Source organism: Carcharodon carcharias, chromosome 18 (genome assembly GCF_017639515.1).
Source record: "Carcharodon carcharias isolate sCarCar2 chromosome 18, sCarCar2.pri, whole genome shotgun sequence".
Taxonomy (NCBI): Eukaryota; Metazoa; Chordata; class Chondrichthyes; order Lamniformes; family Lamnidae; genus Carcharodon; species Carcharodon carcharias.
The window spans coordinates 46,937,691-46,955,467 of record NC_054484.1 but is presented as its reverse complement, the minus strand read 5'-3'; the positions used below and the strand labels follow the sequence as shown (position 1 = coordinate 46,955,467).

At 45.2% G+C, this 17,777-nt stretch overlaps 1 protein-coding gene across 4 annotated transcripts in view; it reads right to left on the bottom strand.

Moving 5' to 3' along the window:
• cnksr2a (connector enhancer of kinase suppressor of Ras 2a) overlaps nucleotides 1-17,777 on the bottom strand; it is a 580,037-nt gene that overhangs the window by 153,522 nt on the left and 408,738 nt on the right. For all 4 annotated transcript variants that reach the window (XM_041211522.1, XM_041211523.1, XM_041211524.1 and 1 more), the window contains one exon: nucleotides 1,819-2,048. In XM_041211522.1, coding sequence (XP_041067456.1) covers nucleotides 1,819-2,048 — 230 coding nt within the window. The remainder of the gene's footprint in view (nucleotides 1-1,818; nucleotides 2,049-17,777) is intronic.

Here is a 17,777-nt window from a genome sequence, read left to right as displayed (position 1 = left end):
AGCTGAGGGAGGGCAATACGTGATAATCAGCAGGAGGTTCCCTTGCCCATGTTTGACTTGACGCCATGAGGCTTCATGGGGTCTGAATTGTTTTAAGTTCCTCCCTTCCCTTTGCCCCATGATTTTCTACTATACTTGGGAAGCTTTTCTTGTCTTCTACTGTGAAAACAGATGCAAAATGCTTGTCCAAAGTCTCTGCCATTTCCTTGCTCCTATTATCAATTGTCGATTCTCATCCTTTGAGGGACCAACATTCACTTTAGCTTCTGTCATCCTTTTTATATACTTGTAGAAGCTTTGTTTTTATATTTCTTGCTAGTTTACTCTCAATTCTAATTTCTCCCTCTTTATTATTTTTTAAAGCTATCCTTTGCTGATTTCTAAAATTTTTCCCATCGTCTTGCCTACCACTGATCTTCATAGCATAGTACACCTTTTCTTGCAATTTGATACCACCCTTAACTTCTCAGTTAACCACATTCTTCTTGTAAAGTCTTACTTTCTCAATGGAATACATCTTTGATGAGAGTTATGAAATACCTCCTTAAATGTCAGCCACTGCTTATCTACTCTTACCTTTTAACCTATTTTCACAGTCGACTCTAGCCAACTTTGTCTTCAAACTTTTGTAATTCCCTTTATTTAAGTTTAAGACACTAATTTCAGATCCAAATTTCTCACCTTCAAACCTAATGCAAAATTCTATCATGGTTTCATAATTCTTGCGTACAAGATCCTTTACTAAGCGATCTTAATTAATCTTGTTTCATTACACATCCCCATGTCTAATATTGCCTGTTCTTTGGTTGGTTCCAGAACATACTGTTCTAAGAAACTGTCCCGAATACACTCTATGAACTCGTCCTCAAGGCTACCTTTGTCAATTTGTTTTGTCTAGTCTATATGCAGATTAAAATCACCCACTTTTATTGCAGTACTTTTCTTACAAGCCCCCATTTTTTCATGGTTTATGCTCTATCCTACAGTGTAGCTACTATTAAGGGATCTATAAACTACTCCCATCAGTGACTTCTTCCTCTTGCTATTTCTCATCTCCTGATTCTACATCTTGAGCCTCTGAAACAAGGTCATTTCTCACTACTGTACTGATCACATCCTTTATTGACAGAGCTACGACACCTCCCTTTCCTTTCATCCTGTCCTTCTGAAATGTCAAATAATTTTTAATGCATGGTTCCCAGCCTTGGTCACTTTTCAACCATGTCATTTTAACGGCTATCATATCATATTCATTTATGTCTGTTTATGCTATCAACTGATCATTTTCTTACAAATACTGACTGCATTCCAAGAGCCTTTAATTCTGTCTTTTCACCATTTAAACTGTTAATGGTCTAGAAGGAATGTCAACTAAGGATACTCAGTAATATTAAAAAAATTATGAAAAGTTTGCATTCAAACCTCACTTTGCCAATTGCAGATTCTCACTTTGTACTCAGAGACTTTCATATATCTGTTGGTTAAAAGTTAAAGTTCTGGGAGAGTGAAGATTAATTGTCCACTGAGAGTAACATTTGGTCTTGCTAAACATTATGTGAGATTGCTGAAGGAAAAACAGAGACACTTCATCTGCTAGTAACCCCCTCTTGTTACTTTAAAAAAATTATCATTTTAAAATTTCTTTTATGTTGCCACAGATGCTAAGAAAACAGTGGTTTCTGAAACTAGATGCAGTTCTCCTTGTTTTTGAATCATGAAAATAAGGCATAGCTGAGTGAACAGAACTATTCAATACAAAATTAATTGATATTGTGTCAGAGATTGCTCAAGAGAAAGTTAAAGCCATAATTTACTTACGTGGTATAGGGTGATGGTGTTGTTTTCTGGCAAAGGTGTACTCAGGGAATCCTGTCGCACAGCGTCTAGGTGTACTGGTGTTGGCAGTGCATAATGGCTGATGGGATGGTTTGGGCTGCTTAACTTGTCGCTCTTCTTCCTGGATCGTTTGCCTGTGTCTCTTTTAACTAAATACTCCTCTTGAATGATGGGGATCTTGTCATCGCTCATGTACCTCATCAGTGAACTTTCTATGTATAGAGGAATAATGCATAATAAGCAACCTTGTAATGAGCAATAGGCTTGTATAGGAAGAAGATTTTCTTTTCAAAAAGAATCTCGCTACAGAACATTTATATGCTACAACGCTTATCTTATCAATAGAAAGCCATAAAAATTTCACTAGAGGAGAAATTAATTTGCATTGTGTCGTCAGGTCCTTGGGGACAGTAGAAGACACAAAAAGCATCTCAAGATTAGTAGAAAATCAAGAGGCAAAAGGGAGAGAGGAACTTAAAACAATCACTGTCACTAAAGAGAAAAAGTAATGGGTAAACTAATAGGATTTAAGGCTGACAAGTCCCCTGGATTTGCATTCTAGGGTCTTAAAAAAAAGTGACTGCAGAGATGGTGGATGAATTGTTGTTATCTTCCAAAATTCCCTAGGTTCTGGAAAGGTCCCATCGGATTGGATAACTGAAAATGTAATACCTCTGTTCGAGAAAGGGAGGAGACAGAAAGCAGGAAATTATAGGCTAGTTAGCCTAATTTCTGTCATTCAGAAAATGCTTGAATCCATTATTAAAGAGGTAGTGGCAGGACATTTAGAAAATCATAATACTTTTAAGCAGACTCAGCATGGTCTTGAGAAAGAAATCTTGTTTGTCAAATTTATTAGCGTCTTTGCAGATGTCACTGGACTAGTAATTCAGGAGCCCAGGCTAATGTTTTGGGGACAGGGGTTCAAATCCCACCATGGCAGCTAGTGGAATTTGAATTCAAGTACTAATCTGGAATTGAAAGCTAATCTCAGTAATGGTGACCATCAAACCACTGTCGATTGTTGTAAAAACCCATCTGGTTCACTAATATCTTTTAGGGAAGGAAATCTGCCATTCCTACCTGGTCTGGCCAGCATGTGACTCCAGATCCACAGTAATGTGGTTGACTCTTAACTGCCCTCTGCAATGGTGTGGCAAGCCACTCAGTTTAAGTGCAATTAGGGATGTGCAATAAGTGCTGCCTTGCCAGCGACGCCACAGCCCATGAACAAATAAAGAAACAAGCAGGGTGGATAAAGGGAAACCTGTAGATATAGTGTTTTTGGATTTCCAAAAGGCATTTGATGAAATCTTAATACAAAGATAAGAGCTCACGGTGTTGGAGGTAATATATTAGTATTGATAGAGGCCTGGCTACCTAACAGGAAACAGCAAGTCAGGATAAATGGGTCATTTTCATGATGGCAACTGTAACTAGTGGAGTGCCACAGATATCAGTGCTGGGGCTCAACTATTTACCATCAATATTAATGACTTGGATGATGGGAACAACTGTATTTCAGCCAAATTTGCTGACAATACGAGAATAGGAAAGCAAGTTGTGAGGAAGATATGAAGAATCTGCAAAGCAATATAAATGAGTTAAATGAGTGGGCAGATGGAGTATGATCTGGGAAAATGTGAGGCTGTCAATTTGACAGAAAGATAAAGCAAGCAGTGTATTATTTAAATGTAGAGAGCCTGCAGAATGCTGCAGTACAGAGAGATCTGGACATCCTTGTACAAGAATCACATAGGGCAGAATTTTCCTGTTGTCGCGTGGGGGGAGGGCCCCGCACATCAGCATGTAAAATGATGCACGGTCACACCGGACGAGCGTCCCGACGTCACCACGCACCATCGCGATATTTCACCGGGCGAGTGTCACCACGATATTTCACCGGGCGAGCGTCCCGACGTCACCACGCGCCATCGCGATATTTCACCAGGCGAGCGTCCCGACGTCACCACGCGCCATCGCAATATTTCACCGGGCGAGCGTCCCGACATCACCACGCGCCATCGCAATATTTCACTGGGTGAGCGTCCCGACGTCACCATATTTCACCGGGCGAGCGTCCCGACGTCACCGCGCACCATCGCGATATTTCACCGGACGAGCGTCCCGACGTCACCACGCGCCATCGCGATATTTCACCGGGCGAGCGTCCCGACGTCACCACGCACCATCGCGATATTTCACCAGGCGAGTGTCCCAACGTCACCACCGCGATATTTCACCGGGCAAGCGTCCCAATGTCACCACGCGCCACCGCAATATTTCACCGGGCGGGCGCATGACGATGTCCGACGTGTGCCCGCTGTTAATTAACGGGCTACTTAAGGCCATTGAGTGTTCAATCGACTCCGATTTTTCAGCACCCATACAATCTTTGGGTCGGCGCACAGGCGCAACAGGCAGGCGGGTTGGACACGTTTGTATTAATCTCATAAGAGGGATAAGAGGACTCACTGGGGTCGTGAATGTGCACAGTCAAGTATTTATTTTTGAAAATTTTTCAAACTTGCCTGTGTGATCTACAATACTTCAGAACACGTACCAGCTGCTTTGTCTGGACTCTTAACCTTCAGGTCAGCACTCTGCAGTGAGGAATCTTTTCTGGGCCTGCAGGTTTCAGGAAACCTTCCATTAGCCTGGGAATGGGGGCTGAACTGTCCACTGAAGGCAGCTCCTCTGAGGAGGAAGGGAGGGCTCGAAGAGGTTGGAGGCCAGGTGTACACATTCAGCCTCCAGGGGAGCCACCCTTGGGAGGACAGGCGCAGGCACAAGAGGCACAGGGCCAACAGGTAGACCAAGGCGGAAGGAGCCGCAGAGGGCTCCACTATCTTGCTGCCAGGGTTTACAGGAAGCGAAGCAGCTACCTCAATATGTCTGGTGCAGTGCTGAAGGAGGCTCTGTCTCTCAAGGGAGACAGTCAACTATATCTGTCAGATGATTGAGCCTGGGATCTCCGCTGTGTGGCTGGACAGCCCATGCCAGTGGCTCTAAAGGTCACGTCTGCCCATAACATCTATGCCTCTGGCTCATTCCAGGACTCAATGGGTGATCTGTGCGGTGACTCCCAATCAGCTGTCCACACTTGTGTCAAGCAGGTTACAGACGCTCTGTTCAGGCATGCATTGACCTTCATCCACTTCCGCTGGGACCAGGCAAGTCAGGCACAGCAAGCCAGAGGCTTCGCGGCCATTGCTGGCTTCCCCCGCGTCCAGGGTGCTATAGACTGTACACATGTGGCCATCAAGGTGCCAGTGGGTGAGCCCGGTGCCTTCGTCTCCATGAACGTGCAGATAGTGTGTGACCACAGGATGCAGATTCTGCAAGTCTGTGCAAGGTACCCAGGCAGCTCCCACGATACCTACATCCTCAGACACTCCCAGGTGCCGGGGCTCTTCAGTGCTCCAGCCTGGCTTGATGGTTGGCTACTGGGTGACAAGGGCTATCCCCTCAGAAGGTGGCTCATGATGCCTCTCTGCCATCCAAGAACAGAAGCTGAGCAGCGGTACAATTGGAGCCACAGCACCACAAGGACTGTGGTGGAGAGAACCATCGGTCTTCTCAAGATGCACTTCTGATGCCTGGACCGCTCAGGGGGCGCACACCAATACCTCCCAGATTGTGTCTGTGATAGTGGGTGCATGCTGCGTTCTCCACAATCTTGCGCTGGAAAGGGGAGACACAGTGGACGATGAAGACGTTGACGCAGTGGATGCAGCTGCACATGATGATGATTCCAGCAGTGAGTCCGAGGATGAGCACGCACAGGGAAATACTGAGGGGGTAGACGCTGACCCAGGCATACTCCAGGGAGGCAGGGACATCCGGGAGGCTTTAATCCAATGAACCCTCAGGTAGCACACCACAGCTGGTCCAGCAGGACAAGCCTGGGCTGTCGGCTCGATACTCGACACCTAAGTGCAAAATCTGTCAGGTTAGCAACAGTAACTAAGGGCCTTATTAATAAAGCTGAATGTCCAACAAAGCATTTAATGCAGTTTTGGAAACCATACACATGCAGAAGAAATAAGGCACCCTGAGCCATAGTGACATATCTGAATTTAATGTGTCAAGCAAAGCAAATAATTACAAAAATAAAGACAAGAGTGTTACAAATCAAATAAAATCATAAGGGCCTCATCTCGGGCCAACAAAAAACCGCCAGTGAAAAACCCGTGGTGTGCCTGAGGTACTTTATGCTTTTGTTTCCGGGTGCTATGTCTTGGTGCTGCCCCATTGCTCAGTGGCATCTGAGACAGCCTGCTCCCTCTGCTGTCCTGTTGGCCTCGATGACCTTGGTGTCCGTCCTCCGGCCTGTGGAGCCTGTGCTGGCCCCGCCTGGGAGGGAGCTGCCAGTTCCACAGCTGGCATCTCCCCAGTCGTCGCAGCCTCACCGGATGATACAGTCACTGGGAAAGGGGCGGAGGAGCTGCTGCCATCATCCGGAGTGCCCTGAGAGGAGCTCGCAGAGACGACAGGCAGCTATTGCGCTGACGTGAGGTCACTCTGGACCTCCCTGCTCACTGTGGATGGGTGGGCACCAAGCTGGGAAACTTGATGTCCACACCATCTCCCACACTGGCAATGACCATCTGAGGTCAATGGTAATGTGAGGGCTTGCTGGTCAGAGCGCATCCCCTGCTGGGTCTCCTGGAGTAGCCTCTCCACAAGAGTCGCCACTGTCTCCATAGAGAACGCTTGGTGCTCAGACATGTGGCTCATTGCTTCGGTGAGCGTCCGCATGGACTCCTCCACCACGGAGACCAAGCCAAGCATAGCTTCACATCTCTCCCCCAGATGCTCCCTCACACCCCTTTCATGCCCCTGCTGCACTGCGGACGACTCAAGCAGCACATCATCAGGCACCAACTGAGCATGTGCCTAGTCCCCTGCAGTCCTCCAACTGTTGGCGTCAGGGGCACTCTGTCTCTGCCAGCTCCTCCAGTGAGTGTGAAGTGCCCTCACCGCTGTGCCCTGGGACACTAGCCATTGATCGAATTCCCACCGAGGTGCCAGTATCTGCACTGATGCCTGCCTCGCAGAAATGGTGTGACGCTGGTGAGGCTTCAGGCCCCTCAGGTGTGAGAAGGGGCCTCTACTGCTCCTCCTCCCAGCCTTGCTCTGATGATGCTGAAAGGAAGACCAAGGCCAGTGGATCACTTAGCATGGAAACTGTCAATGTGCATCCCTGTCCTCCAGATCATTATCCTCATCCTTCCATAACCAATGGTCAAACCATGTTGCAAAATTATGTCATTTAATATTCTGCAGTGCTATGGCTATTGGTAGGGCAATGCTGACCTCACTGCTGGACATAAATACCTGGCCATGGCATCCCAGCTTCACTGACACCAGTGGACCTAGGTGCATGGCACCTCTCCAGATCCAGTGCCTCCTGCTTGAAATGGCTTAGAATGGCGATCTGTGCCTGGTTGCTGCCAGTCCGCGCAAGCTCTGCCACATTATCAGCATTCTTCTCCTGAAAATGAGAGAAGAACATTGATTAGTGCAAGTTGCACAAGGACTCTGCTTGCACACAGCCCACCTCAACCAGAGTGGGACATATCAGGGTTCCAATGCCTCCTCACCCCGCTGCTGCCGAGCACTCACACAAAGATGCTAGGCCTGTTCCCCACTCCCCCACTTCAACACAAGCTGCCTACATCACATTAGGCACCACATGGTATATCCTTCCATTGCAAGGAGGCACAAGCATATGGAGTGCAGAAGATGGTTCATTGTCACGCCACTTGAAGCTTGCCTCCCACCATCTCATCACCCTGACTAGGACATATCTTGGAATTCTAACACAGCACCTAAGCGCAGCTCCTCCAGGTTGCCCTCAAACCAGTCATGTGGGACTCAGCGTAACACATGCTGCGGGGGCTAAGCACTTCTCCTCAGGCTGACCTCAGCATGGGAGTATCTGATTGCTCACCCAGCAAAGGACAAATGCCATCAATGATTCAATGCAGTCACGAAACCCACACTTGGATGGGGGTGAGGGGCAGCAGCAGGGGGTAAGCCAACCTGCTGGGTTAAATGCCCAATGCCAACATGGTACTCACCCTGCCAGAGCGCAACAAGTCGTTGAAGTGCTTGCGACACTGGATCCACATGCGTCACACCATGTTGTGGGAGCTCACCACCTCCGCCACCTCCTCCCAGGCACATTTCGTCATGTGGGGGTCCTCCTCCTCCCATCCTGGGGGACCAGCACCTCCAGCCATGCTGCCACCTCCTTGACGAGGGCAGGGAGGCAGTCATTAGAAAAACAGGGGGCACAGTAGCCCCCCCCACCACCGCCCTTCCCTGCACTCCAGCCTGGCCTGTCCTGCTGGCCTGCTCACCAGAAGCCCTCTGCTGTGGCCTTACACTTGCCATTGTGAACAGCCTAGAAATGGCTGCCAGGCCTTCTATTAAATAGGCTGCCAGGTCGCCATTGTACCCAGCGGTCTGTGCACACCCACCACCGCCTGCACACTCCTGCTATCCATGGGAATCAAGAAAGACGCTGGGTGGGCCTTAATTGGCCCACCCGTGAAAAATGGTGGCGCGGACCCAATCGTGGGCGGCGATCGGGTCCACACCCGCCTGCGCCCACTCTGCCCCCGTTAACAGGAAAACTCAGGCCATAAAGTTAGTATGCAAGTAGATCAAGGGCAGAATTTTCCCCATGTCAGTGGGGGGAAGCTTAGGAGCAGGCATGTGAAGGCGCGCCTCGGATTGGTGCACCGCTATTTTACGTGGGTGGGCCAGTTAAGGCCCGCCCATTGTGACATCCGCCAAGAAGCGCTAAGTGCTGCCTCAGGGAGATCAGCGCCAAATTTAAAAATGTTAACAATAGAAAAAAAACATGTCCCCTCATGTCATTCTGTCAGATGAGTTGGAACATATCCATAACTTTCATTGGCATTTTTATTAAAAATTTAAAAACCTACATGAAACCTCATCCTGCCCGTGGATGAGGTTTCATGCTTTTTCCAATGCCCGCCAGGGCTCCCGGCCTGCCCGCCAGCCTTAAGGTTGGATGGGCAAGTCCATTAAGTACTTTAATTACCTAGTTAATGGCCTTAATTGGCCATTGATAGGTCAACAGGCGCACAGCTGATTCTGCTGCGCCCCTGCCAACCTGAAAATTGAAATGAGGTGGGGTGATGTCTGGAGTTCCGCCCAACTTCATCCCGCATCATTTTATGCGTCGGTGAGCGGGCCCCGTGCCCCCCCTGCTCGCCGACCGGCAAATCCTGGCCCAAGTAATTAGGAAGGCAAGTGGAATTTTGGTCTTTAATCCAAGGGGGATGGAGTATAAATTGGGGAAAATTTTCTGCGACTGTACAGGGCTAATACAGTTCTATTGGAAAAAATACAGTTAATGTACAAGATTCGCAATTTTCCCTTAGTGGTGAACATAGTTAAATCTTCATGTGTTTGCTGAACATTTTCTGAGCAGTTACGTAGATGTGTGGTAGGAGGAGAAGGAGGTGGTGATGAGCATAATTCCACCCAAGATTCATGTTTGCATTTTTACTACACAGCTAGAATTTCATCCTACTGAGGCCAGATTCCAGGCTGTAGTCTGGCTTCTTCGACCTTGAAAGAATTGATACGGCAGGTTTTGTCTGGTCTTCTCTGCTGAGAATAGCACTGAACGTGAAAGTGAAAGGTATCTGTGCTGCTTTCCTCAACAGTAGCTCAAAATTACCAGCACTCAAGAGACTGCAGAAAATCAGAAATCAGGTTGTAGCAATTCTTACAAAAGCTCTTGCCAGAAAGGAAATTAGGTTACTTCAATCAGCAGTACTGCTCCTAACCACTATAATTATGGGAAATTTTATCCATGATTACATCCTGCTGGGTAGCTGTCCCATCTTCAGTACTGCTTGGTAAAACATGGGTTGTCCTCCATGATGATTCATACTGTTAGTTCATGAACCGAAGCAAGATTGGTTTGCAGAGTTGCTAAACAGATGTGAAATATCTCCAATAGAGAAGGATGGAGTGATGGGGATGTCTTATTAAGAGAGATTGGGAAAACTAGGCCTCTATTCTCTAGGGTTTTGAAGAATGAGAGTGATCTCATTGAAACCTACAGGAAGCTAAAGGATAGATGCAGGTAAAATGTTTCCCCTGGCTGGGGAGCCTTGAACCAGGGGACACAATTTCAAAGTATGAGGGAAGCCTCTTAGGACTGAGATGAGGAGACATTTTTTTTACTCAGAGGGTTGGGAATCTTCAGAATTCTCTACTCCAGGGGGCTGTGGAAGCTCAGTTATCGAGTATGTTTAAGGTAGAGATTGATAGGTTTCTGATTAACAATAGCATAAAGGGTTATGGGGATGGTGTGGGTAAGAGGCATTGAAGTATTTGATCAGCCATGATCGCATTGAATGGTGGTGAATGCTCAATGGGCTGAATGGCCTTCTCCTGTTCCCATGTTCCTATTAAAGGTAATGCAAATAAGCTATCGTAAATCTTCAGTACAATTACCTACATCTCCAGATTATTAATTATTGCAGATAGGCAGATGATTTCAAATGTTCTTTATTAAAAGGGAAAGGCAGCCCTACGGAGTTCTTTTTGTTCAACTTACTATATTTTGTAAAGAGTAAAAATATACTCCAGAATCTTCTTTGATGTTCTTTGTACGTTTTGGAGTCATATGAGCCAATTCTGAGTTACTGGAGTTCTAAAGACAGCAAGACATGGCTTTTATTTTGCTATCCCAAATTGGGTCAGAACAGTAATAGGGTAATAATGTCCACTGCCACCTTCATCCCTTAACATAGATTGTTTCCCAGTTGGCCAGCCAATGGACATTTTATTCTACTCACCACACTTAAGTTATGACATGAGATGGGGCCCACTAATCTGTCCCAGTTGCTTCCTTCCTCTACCCCAATGGACTTCTAGGAAAGGGAAGGGTAATATCTATTGGGAGAAGAAAGCCCTGTAGTGGCTACTTATCCCACTTATTAGGTAATGCATTCTTATCTCTGCTATATTCCTTCTCAGCTCCAAGCCTAACAATTAAATATCTTTCTGCTCATGAGTGCCTAGCATCCCTTTAATGTTGTCTCACCTTCTTTGCATGTGATGATCCCACTGCAGCATTGTCAGCATTTCCCTCATCTGCAGTAGGGTCCCATATAATGGCAAGCAAACATCCAACCCTGACCCTCCTGGAGCAAATGAAGGAAAGTCTAGGCCCCAGTTGGTTAAGTCAAAACTCGAACTTCCCTTCATTGTCGCTAGTTCAAATCCAGGAAGTCTCTAACTAATATGAGAGTACCTTCAACACTTGGACCATAGTGGTTCAAGAAGAACCTTCTCAAGGGCAACTATGGTTAGACAATAAAATCCCGTCTTTACCAGTAATACTCATAACCCGGGAATTAAAAAAAGATGAACATACGAAAAGAGCACCAGACTGACAAAGTCTCGCTCCATCCATTAAATGAGGCAATCTAATGTGCCAGTACTCTAGGGAGAAGGGGGATTATGAAAACACATGGAAAAAGCTCTGTGTCCTGTCACACAGCTGCTGCGCTACACCCATCCCGTCGATGCTCCCAAGGATAGCTGATTTGGCAAATGTCATTGACTGGCTTGGAAGGATCATAAGTTGCAAATGTTGTAATGACAATGAAAAATTAATTTTCATGGCACAATTTATTTGAATGTCTGCTTCCAGGAGATGAAATAGTTATGGGGCAGTTCCTTTGTGAAATGGAGATGCCAGCAAGACCTCCTCCGAGAAGGACAATCTAGAAAAGAAAATGGGTATCCTGTGGTACTGGTGGATGTGTATGTAAAACATAACTATCTTTGCACTTGGATTTGCTGTCCCCTCATATACCTATCAACTAAACTGTGGAATGCTACAGGAGACCTCCCTCAGAGTGATTGTTCCTTCTCAATGATTTTCTGTTCGTTCAACACCACAAGAGAAAAAATTACTGCAGAAATATATTGGGAAGGGGGGGAAAATAATTTTACAAAGCAAAAATGGTGCCCTCTACAACAGGAACTAACACAGGAGCAAAATGCAAGTTTTAAAAATTCCTCTAATGGGGATGTGGGCATTGCTAGCAAAGCCAGCATTTGTTGTCCATCCCTAGCTGCCCTTGAGAAATCAAACATCAATATTTCATTGGAATAAATTACAAGCTTAATAGCTATGTTTTCATCTCGGTAACAGCATTTGACAAAAGAATCCATACGAGTGGATCAGTCTTGTGACCATTTTTTTGAGAGGTATGGGAAGTACTGGAGGCAGCACTCACCTCAAGAATATTACGTTTGACATGGGATTGGACCTTACTGTTAAGTTGAAGCTTCTGTGCTCACCAGTGCAGGTTGTATTTGTCTGAACATTTCATTCTATGCAAAATAAGGTGTACTGTGAATCAAGCAAGACCATGACATACAAAGCTTGAAAAATCAGGGCTTTATGTCATATTACTATGCTCTAGGTAATATGTAATTCCTACATACTTAATTCCTTCACTGAACTCCATAATTGGAAATCATTTAAATATCTAATTATAGCATGTCTTAAAAGAACTAGTCCTATTAATCTGAAATCTTAATAGCATGCAAGAAAAAAATTAGTACTTAATATGTGGGGTTTCAAGATCAAAATCAGATTAGAGTGCCTGCTATTTACAATAGAATCTAGGGGAAGGAGATTATAGTTGTCCATTAATACTCTGTTTGCATCAGGAACTCAAACAGTCTCTAGCAATCATTCAAATATTTGGAGATACAAGGGTTAGAGAGCAACTTCTTAGTGGTTTCTGCCTAAATGGCTGCCAACAAGTGAACAACATCATGATGGAAAGCTTGCTGCAACAGATACCTATTTCATAAAATAATCTGCTGGACATAATCAATAGAGTTTGTGAAACAGTCAACTCTACTGCATATGAAAATCCCGAGAAAAAAAGCTATACATGGGGTGTCTTTATAGTGTGCCCTGTGGTGAGGCAATTGACTTGCATTATAATCCATTTGATTTGGATAAACTGGGTGACAACAGTTAAACCAGATAAGCTTTTTAGCTAAAGCCTTATTGCCAACATTTATGAGGGAGAGTGATGCAAATTTTTTTTACATATGCTTTCACGGGATATGGATGTCACTGGCAAAGCCAGCATTGGTTGCTCATTTCTAATTGTCACAACTGAGTTGCTTGCAAGCCATTTCAGAGGGCTATTGAGAGTCAACCTCATTGCTGTGGGGCTGGAATCACATGTAGGCCAGACCAGGTAAGGATTGCGGACACCCTTCCCTAAGGGACATTAGTGAACGAAGTGGGTTTTTATGACAATCAACAATGGTTTTATGGAGCGAAATCATTCAATAATTGCACTAAGTGCAGTAGCAGGCGTGAAAAATAGCGTTTCACCTGCTGGCCACAATGGCGGATTTTTGCATTGTATCATCCCCTTCCTGGCATGTCCTGCCTCATGTACCTGGGAGAGAGGCAGGGAATGAACCTGGTTGAAGAACACACAGGAGACAACGAAGATATAAAGAGGGAGCAGGGCTTTGGTCCTACATTTGCCTGAAAGAGAGGCAGAGAGCGAACCTGGCTCGAGATCGTACAGGAGACAGCTGCTTCCGCTTCAGCTCTAGAACACCGGGTTTGAAGAAAAAAAATGAAGAGTGACATCACAGGAAAGCTGTAAGTTCTTTGGTTGGTGAGAAACTGCTGTTAGGGAGTGTCTTTAAATAGCTGTAAATTAGAAATACGTATTATCTTTAAAGAAGTAACGACTTAAATTTACTCCTCTATTCCTAGTGATTCTTACTTAAATCTAAGTCAGGGCCAGTAAAATATGTAAACCATAGTAAATTAAAGTTAGCATAAGAGAAATAAACTTAAGACATAGCAGGGCATCTCAGTTGTGAGGAATGCATGTCCTGTAATATGTGGGAAGTCGTGGACACTGCTGGTGTCCGAGATGACCATATGTGGAGGAAGTGCTGCCAGCTGCAGAAACTTGAACTCCGGGTTTTGGAGATCAAGCGGCAGCTGGAGTCACTGTGGCATATCTGTGAAGCTGAGAGATATGTGGGTAGAACGTTCAGGGAGGTGGTCACACCGCAGGCTAGGAGCATGCAAATATAAAGGGAATGGGTGACTGCCAAGCAGTCCAAGAGAGCCAGGCAAGTGGTGCAGGAGACCTCTGGGATCCCACTCGCGAATTAGTTTTCCATTTTGGATACTGGTGTGGGTGTTGGTTCCCCAGAGGAGTGCAGTCAGAGCCAGGTTTGTGGTATCATAAGTGGCTAGGCTATACAGGAGGGGAGGAAGAAAAAAGGAAGAGCAATAGTAATAGGGGATTAATTAGTTAGGGGAGCAGACCAGTGTTTCTGCGGCCATAGGGTGTTATGTTGCCTCCCTGGTTCCAGGGTCAATGATGTCACTGAATGGCTGCAGGACATTCTTCTGGGGAAGGGTGATCTGTCAGAGGTCATGGTCCACATAGGTACCAATGACTTAGGTAGTAAGGTAGATGTGGTCCTGCGATCAGAATTTAGGGAGCTAGGTAGAAAATTAGCAAGCAGGACTTCAAATGTAGTGATCTCCGGATTACTCCCGGTGTCACATGCAAGTGAGTACAGAAATAAGAGGATAAGGCAGATGAATGCGTGGCTGGAACAGTGGTGCAGGAGGAAGGGCTTTAGATTCCTAGGACACTGGGACTGGCTCTGGGGGAGATAGCACTTACAAGCTGGACTGGTTGCATATGAACAGAGCTGGGACCGAGTTCCTTGCAGGGCATTTTGCTAGTGCTGTTGCGGGGGCTTTAAACTAACTCAGCAGGGGTGTGGGAACCAGGAGAGAGTATTAGAGAGGAATACCAGGGTGCACAAAGTACTGGGAGAGACAGATAGCACTAGTATAGAGAATAGTAAGCTAACAGGTGGAGTCAGTGTAAGGGAGAAAGTCATGAAGTCTAAATCAGGGTTACTGTGCATGTATGTGAGTGCATGGAATATAGTAAATAAGATTGGGGAATTACAGGTACAGATTGCCATGTGGAATTATGGTGTTGTGACAATAACAGAGACCTGACTCAAGGAAGCGCAGGACTGAGTGTTAAAAATTCCTGGGTACAAGGTGTTCAGAAAAGAAAGGAAATGAGGAAAGGAGGAGGGGTGGCAGTATTGGTTAAGGAGACCATTGCAGTGCTGGAGAAAGAGGTTGTCTCAGAGGGTTCAAGGACAGAATCAATTCGGCTTGAGCCAAGGAACAGAAAGGTTATATTGCTTGGTGTATCTATAGACCACCAACTCATGGGAAGGATGTAAAGGAACAAACCTACAGGGAAATTACAGAGAGATGCAGATATTGTGGAATAGTTATAATTGGGGACATTAATTACCTGAATGTAGCTGGGATAGTGGCAGTGTAAAGGACAGAGAGGGGCAAAAGTTCCTAGAGTACGTTCAGGAGAATTTTCAACAGCAGTATGTGTCCAGTCCAACAAGAAAGGATGCACTGCTAGACCTGGTACTTGGAAGTGAGATGGGCCAAGTAGATCAAGTGTCAGTGGGGGAACATTTAGGAGACAGTGATTATTGTATCATAAGGCTTAAGATGAGGGTAGAAAATGACAATGTGCAATCTAGAGTAAGAATAATTAACTGGGGGAGAGCCAACATCAATGGGGTAAGAACAGACCTGGGTCAGATAGACTGGAACCAAAGGTTGATGGGAAGAACAATGGGCTGCCTTCAAAGAAGAAATGGTTCGGGCACAGTCAAGCTATATTCCCTCAAAAGGGAAAGATATGGCAAACAAATCCAGAGCTCCTAAGATGAAAAAGGAGATAGAAATTAAGATAAAGAAGAAAAAGTGTGCTCATTACAGGTGTCAGGCAGAAAATATAATTGAGAACCAAATAGAATACAAAAGGTTCAGAGAGGAGATGAAAAAGCAAATAAGAGAAGCAGAGAGGGATTATGAGAAAAGATTGGCAGCCAATATAAAGGGGAATTCCAAAGTCTTCTATCAGCACATAAATAGTAAGAGGGTAGCAAGAGGGGGAGTAGCACAAGTTAGGGACCAAAAAGGGGATCCGCGGTATTAAATGAATACTTTGCATGTGTCTTTATCAAGGAAGCAGAAGCTACCGAGGCTACAGTGATTAAGGAGGAAACTCACTAAAAGGGTTCAAAATTGATAAGGAGGAAGTGTTGGATAAACTATAGGGGCTTAATGTTGACAAGGCACAGGGACTGGATGAGATGCATCCAAGGATATTGAAGGAAGTAGGTGTGGAAATTGCAGGGACACTGGCCATAATTTTTCAGTCTTCCCTAGGCTCAGTGAGGTGCCAGAGGAGTGGAGAATTGCAAACATTACACCCTTGTTCAAGAAAGGTTATAAGGATAAGTCCAGCAATTACAGACCAGTCAGTTTAACCTCAGTGGTGGGGAAGGTTATTAAGGCAATTATTCTGGATAGAATTAGTAGTCACATGGAAAAATGTGGGTTGATTAAGAAGAGCCAGCATTGATTTCTAAAGAGGAAATCGTGTTTAACTAACTTGCTAGAGTTTTTTGAAGAGGTTAACAGAGGGCTGATGAGGGCGATGCTGTTGATGTGGTGTACATGGATTTTAAAAATGCATTTGATATAGTGCCACACAACAGACTTGTGAGAAAAGTTATAGAACATGGAATAAAAGGGACAGTAGCAACATGGATTCAAAATTGCCTGAGTAAGAAGAAACAGAGAGTAATGGACAATGGATATTTTTTGGGCTAGAGGAAAGTTTGTAGTGGAGTTCCCCAGGAGTTGGTATTGGGCCCCTTGCTTTTCCTTATATATATTAATGATCTAGATCTAGGTGTTCAGGAGACAACTTCAAAGTTTGCGGATGATATGAAACTTGGAAGCATTGTAAACTGTGAGGAGGACCGTATAGAACTTCAAAGGGAGTTGGTGGAATGGGCAGATAGGTAACAGATGAAGTTCAATATGGAGAAGTATGAGGTGATGCATTTTGGTAGGAAGAACATGGAGAGACAATATAAAATAAGGGGTACAATTCTTAAGGGTGTGCAGGGGCAGAGGGAACTGTGTGTACATATGCATAGATCATTGAACATGGCAGAACAGGGGGAGAGTGCAGTTAATAAAGCATACAATATCCTGGGCTTTATTAATAGGGGCAGAGAATACAAGAGCAGGGAGGTTATGCTGAGCTAATATAAGACACTAGTTAGACCTCAGTATTGTGCACAGTTATGGGCACCACACTATAGGAAGGATGTGATTGCACTGGAGAGATTTCAGAAGAGGTTTACAAGAATGGTTGTGGGAATGAGAAACTTAAGGTATGATGATAGATTGGAGAGGTTGGGACTGTTCTCCTTGGATAGAGTAGATAGGGAGTAACTGTAGCCACTCAAAAAAGGCTCAAGAATGACAGGGCACAGATTTAAAGTAATTTGCAAAAGAAGCAAATGTGATGTGAGAATAAACTTTTCCACACAGCGAGTGCTTTGAGTCTGGAATGCACTGCCCAGAAATGTGGTGGAGGCAGGTTCAATTGAGGCATTCAAGAGACCATTAGATGATTATTTGGATAGAAGCAATGTGCAGGGGTATGGGGAAAAGTTAGGAGAATGGCACTAAGTCATACTAATCATTCAGAGAGCTGATGCAGACATGATGGGCCAAATGACCTCCTTCTGCACCGTAACAATTCTGTGATTCTGTGAATAATGCATTCACAGGAAACATGCTGGATTGCTTGGATTTGCCGCCACACCATGATCTCAGCGCTTCCTCACTCCGTGCACCATATTTAGGGCACACCAGAGCACAGCCTACTTCATGTCTTCAGACCAGGACTGCTCCAGGTGACAGATGGCCCCGAAAGCAAAGAAGACACAGTCCC